The 5,623-nt window shown below is 38.1% G+C and overlaps 1 protein-coding gene across 1 annotated transcript; it reads right to left on the bottom strand.

Annotated features, from left to right (window-relative positions):
* Window positions 1-323: 323 nt before the first annotated feature.
* LOC131328499 (uncharacterized) lies at window positions 324-2,990 on the bottom strand. Its single transcript, XM_058361440.1, has 2 exons — window positions 1,785-2,990; window positions 324-1,674 (listed from the first exon to the last, which is right to left on the bottom strand). The coding sequence occupies exons 1-2, from the start codon at window positions 2,945-2,947 to the stop codon at window positions 324-326; spliced, it is 2,514 nt and encodes an 837-aa protein (XP_058217423.1). The 5' UTR covers window positions 2,948-2,990.
* Between the last annotated feature and the right edge of the window lie 2,633 nt (window positions 2,991-5,623).

Below are 5,623 nucleotides of genomic sequence, written 5' to 3'. Positions count from 1 at the left end.
CGTTTTTTTCTCTTTATTTTCTTTTGATTCCTTCTACTTTGAACTTTTTTTTTATTATTTTAATAATCTTTTCTATTTTCTTTATTTGTTTCTTTTCCCCTTTACCTCCCTTCTTTATTTTTTTTTTGGTTAACTCAAATTCTATTTTCAATTAAAATTGACTTTATGCTTAATAAATTTATATTATTTTAATTAGTTAATTAGTCTTAACAATGAATAATAAAAATAACTTGTAATGAACAATAATAAATTGAAATAAAATTTCATTTTATTATAATTGAGTACATATTGTCAAAACATGAAAATACATAAAAACACAAATTTTAATCAATATCTCCTCCAAATGCTGCTCCCGGCTTGCTTATACCCATTACTTCGTACCACAATAGCAAACGTGTTTCATAACTGGCAGCCCATCCTTTAGCTTCATCCGATGAATGCTCCTCCCACCATATTGGGATGGGTGGTACAGGGTAATTAGGTTCTAAGAAAATTTGCACGAAGTGATCGTTGTTAACACGGGCAATAGCAATTTCCCGGCGGTATTCGACTGAAACTGGAGGGGACCTCAATGGCAAATGAGTAAAACAACCGTAAACATCCTCATCAAATGTATGCAGTACTAGGTTGTACCTTGTTGCGATGACAACTCCCAAAGTCATAGCCTCCATCCAGTGATCCTTTGGTGCCGTAGGCTCGAACCAATTTAGTAAAATTAGTAGATGCTTTGCCCAATCATTTACTGGATAAATCTCGGTGTATAGATAATAATTTTGTTGAATCTCTTCAATAAGCTCCTCTCGTACTCGACTCCAATCATTTTCACTATACCCGATTAGTGCAGCTATCGCCCTGAATCCACAATGACCATCACCAAGCACGTCAACAGTGTGGGAAATATAACGCTGATAAGCCTGAGGTAATCGTTGAATGTAGGGATCAATGATGGATGGAACTATAAATTGAGTGTTGCGAACCCCCGAACCCCTCCCACGTCTCCCTCTCCCTCTCACTCGCGATGTTGCAGTCCTTGATCCTGAAGTGGATGCTTCTGAGAAAGAAGGTATGCGACGTGTACTTTGCTCATCTCTACCTGTAGGTCGACCTCTATGTTCTGTGTTGTACGATGGAGGTCGAATTGTGCTACGAGATGGATCTGCCATATCGATAATCCTGTCTATGATATGCTCTCGCATAGGTGGATCCATCCCATCTAATATCTCAACGACCTGAGATGTCCTGTCAGATCGTGCTCCCTCCTCATTAAACTCGGTTGCGTGCATAGACAACCTAGTCCAATGAGCGTGGATACTCCATAGCGGAATTGGAGTGGAAATGGAACGATAATATGCAAGATCGTGCATGCATGGCAATCCGTGTGTGATTTTGATCGTACAGTTGCAATAGCCAACAATGTGGGGGGATACTTCTAAAGCGGTTTCTAGCTGATCATGTATGAACTCCATTGCCTCTAATGAAATACGACACCTTACCTGATCAAAAATGTCGTCACGTAATTGTTTGTGGCGTGGAATGTTCAATGATTTCTCGAACGACTTCTTAATTTCCCCGAACTGATTTTTCAACATCTTATGTATTTTATCAAAAGATGTTTGTAGTGATGACATGGTATCCCCTAAATATAGCTTTAGCCTCGCATGTGCAGACTCTGCCCTGTAATAGAATAATGCACTGTGTTTAAATAGGAAAGTATCAAAAAGTATTTCTTAGTATAGTAGAGAAATACACAAAATTTTAATAGGAAAGTGAAAAAGCGATTTTACCTTTGACTTGAATTGCTTCCGAGGTGCATACATGTATCTGTCCATGCTGAAACAAACCGCTCTTTGTACGACCTTAACCATGTTTGCCACAGGTAAGTTATGACATACGGAAACTGGCGAAAATCGTCGCACATGGCTTGCCACTTATGTTCGAAAGACGAAGGTGTAGATGAATTGATAAGCGAGTGCCATGACTTGACGAAGCGCTTCCATTCCGAACCAAGCACACGGCTGCAGTTCTTCATGACGCACTGATTTATGTGCCAAATACACAAGATGTGACGTGCCGTAGGGAAACATGTTTCAATGGCGTTCATAAGCGCTAAATCCCGATCTGAAACAAACACCAATGGCATCGACGCCCCCTTTTGAAGCATCCAGTTTTTTAAGTTATCCAATGCCCATGTCAATGTCTCTTCTCTCTCATTACTAAGATAAGCGAACATAAGCGAGTAAGTTCGCCATGTGGATGTGATACCCACAACCTCCAATAGTGGTTTTCGATACTCATTGGTCTTGTACGTGGCGTCAATGATCAGTACAGACGGAAAGTTGACAGATAGCTCTAGACTCATAGGATGAACCCAAATAATATCTGTGATTTCGTTAGTATCCGGATTTGTAAGAAATTGATGGAGGTAATGTTCCTTAAGTAATTGACGTATGACATACTGAATAGGAGTTAAACCGTCCAGTTTGGCTGCTTTGTTTGAAAAAATGGTGTTATAAATGCTCTTGATTCCCGTAGTGTTTGACGGGTCTTTTTGCTTCAAAATATTAAGAATCTCACGAGGCGCAGTACTGTTGGCCATGTCGACCACAAATTGTTTCTCTATTGGTTTTAGCCTTGACGGGTACTCGTGGCCCTCAATATGTTTTGCTATTTCATGGTTATGGACACCACTAATAACCTCTAAACCCCACCTGATACCGTATGGATGTTGTGGTATACCTCGCAGTTGAAATGGGCAATCGCATTTTCTAGTCCCAGTATTTCTTTGCAAGGATTGCCCTTCAACCAAATACCGTGGCGGTTCGTACTTTCCTCCTCTTTCGCAACCAAGAATGCACTTCGGCAATTTGCCGCCTTTTAACTTAGCAGAATTTAAAATAACCACCACAATACCATATTTTAGACCAACGCTCCGTGCCCAAGCTAACATATCTTCTCTACTTTCAAAAATCTATATAAAAAAAAATGTATAAATACAACATTAACCAGTCTTAACATAAATAACGAATATGCAAAACAATAACAGTGAAAACTAACCTGGTCGGTGGTAAATTCTTGTGTATAATCGCGACTATTGTGGGAGACACTCTCCTCACTACGAATATCATTCTCAAATGACCAACTATCTGAAATTGAAAAGTTGTAGTCATCCATTGTTCCTTCCCGAATTTTTCGCTGCGGCGTTCCTAAAAAATTTGACAAATACACAGTTTGTGAGGAAAGCCTAAGTAACCATGCCAAATTTTCACCGAAAATCATTATTCTAATTTTTGTAGATTATGTTTGACATAGAAATAACCAGGAAAGTCCCAGGTCGGATGGTCGGACGAATCCAATTAGAATCACCATTCCTTCCTTAGTCGGTACGAAGCCAGACTTGTTGACAAACTTTCGAGGGTGTTAGCCTCGGGTTACTCCACAATTGTAAAAACGATCATAAAGCATAGTGTCACATGGACGGACACCTTTGGAGTGGAAACCACTTATGCTTTAGACCAGTAATTTTAGTAGAATAAGTTTGCTAGCTATCTTTAGTATTTTAACTTAATATGCATTTTTAAACACAAAAATAAAATATAATAGAAGGTTACGGTAGCTTACAGAAGATGAATGTGGCTATCGAACGAACTGACTTCTTACGGTAAGCTTACGTTAGCTTCGAAAGAGAAAACAAAATACTTTTTTTTCCTCTCGAAAATAAATATTGACTAAACTACTAAATTTTTTGGATCGAGAAGCTGATCGGGTGGTGGTTTAGTGGCGGCCTTGGGTTGAGTTTCTTGAAGAACTCAAGAAGAAACTGAATAATACCAAGAACAAAGTAAGAACAAAGAGCAAACACAAAATTTCTAGAGAGACAAGTTGGAGAGATTCAAGGTGTGAATTGAATGGTTTCACAAAGAGTTCTATTTATAGGAAAATGAGGACCTCTCTCCTCACTCCATATGGCCGGCCCCCCCCCCCCCCCCCCCCATATTTGCTCTATGGTTGAAATCTAATTCTAGGTTTAAGTCTAATAAAAATATAGTTACAAAAATAAATGTTTCAACTTTCAATCTGTTTGAACTGGTGCAAAGATGTTATTTTTCTGATCATTTCATCCTAAATGGTCGTAATAAATTTTTGCCTCCAAAGCCTTTCAATGAACACCCTAAGAGAGTCTTGAAACTAAATAATGAGTTTTAGGGTGTTTGTTGAAAAGTCTTAGAGCAAAAAATTCATTATAAACATTTCAAATAAAATTATCAAAAAAACATGATTTTTTACCCGGTGTATTTATAGAAATTAAATAAATACGATAAAATTTATTAAATAAAAATAAAATTTAAAAGGTGAAGGTGTTTTAAGAAGGGAGGGGGGGCCGGATGTTTTTTGGGTGGGGGGCCGGGGGATAATCTGGGTTTTAAGAAAAGGCTGGAGTTTGATAAAAAAAAAAAAAACAAAAAGAGAAGGCTGGGGGGCCGGGTAAAAACAAAAAGGGAAGGCTGGGGGGGGCCGGGGCCGGTTAAAAAAAAAAGAAAACGGCCGGGTTTTAAAAAAAAGAAAAACAGAAAGGAAATGTTTGGGGGGGGGGGGGGGCGGGTAAAAAAAAAAAGAAAACGGCCGGGTTTAAAAAAAAAGGAAAACAGAAACGCAATGCTGGGGCGGGCCCGGGTAAAAAAAAAACCAAAACAGCCGGGTTTAAAAAAAAAGGAAAACAGAAACGGAATGCTGGGGGGCCCGGGTAAAAAAAAGAGAAAACAAAAAGGAAAAGGGTAAGGGCAAGGAGGTAATTTTGGTGTGGGGCCGGGGGGGTGGGGTGTCAGGGGGGAATAGCAATTTGCTTTTTTCGATCACATCCGCCGCCGTAATTAGCATTGCTTTGTCTTATTTAGGGGACAGAGCATTCAATGAAAAGATACACAATTAAAGATTTCACTCTCCCGTCCCAATGCCCATCATTGCATACGGACTTTTAACTCCATTTTATTTCTATCCGAAGACTAGGGAAAATTTTAAAATGGTACCTGATTTTTACGTTAAATGTCATAGAAATATTTAAATTTAAATTTATTTTAATTAAATACTTGTATTAACAAAAATTTTAAATTTAGATCCCGCCGTTATACTTCGTCCCTAAAATTGCTGACATGATATCTCTAACCCATTTAAGTTGCCCCATTGCACATGTTTTCAATAGATGACGATACACTCAAGAGAAACCCATCACTTTACCAATTACTTCGGTTGTGTTTGGTGGAGAATTTAGTTTAGTTTTGGTAGTGAGTGGAGAGAGAAATAAATTAATAATTGAAGATATAGGTAATGATTGGAGAGAGATAGAGAGAGATGAGAAAGTAATAATTGAAAAAATAGGATAATGATTAGAAAAAGAAATAGGATAATGATTGAAAACAAAACTAAAATTAAAACTAAAACCGAACAAAGCCTTCATCTTTTCCTTGTGGTCCCGAGTAGAAAGAAGAAAAAGTTAGGGTTTCCTCAGGGTATTCATGGTAGAACTCTCGGGATTGATTTGGATTGAAAAGTTAAATAATTTATTTTTCCCTCTAAAACATGAGGTAAAGTGAGGGGTTTGGTTTGGGTGCATTGTTTCCTATTGAAA

The sequence above is a fragment of the Rhododendron vialii genome, chromosome 6a, assembly GCF_030253575.1.
Source record: "Rhododendron vialii isolate Sample 1 chromosome 6a, ASM3025357v1".
Classification (NCBI taxonomy): domain Eukaryota; kingdom Viridiplantae; phylum Streptophyta; class Magnoliopsida; order Ericales; family Ericaceae; genus Rhododendron; species Rhododendron vialii.
This window is presented reverse-complemented; position numbering and strand designations above follow the sequence as displayed.

Bases quoted from the DNA above. Each gene is read 5' to 3' on its own strand.
- LOC131328499 (XM_058361440.1), bottom strand. From the start codon at position 2,947: ATGTTAGCTTGGGCACGGAGCGTTGGTCTAAAATATGGTATTGTGGTG. The intron at 1,675-1,784 runs GTAAAATCGCTT...ATTCTATTACAG, and splicing joins GGAAGCAATTCAAGTCAAAG to GGCAGAGTCTGCACATGCGA.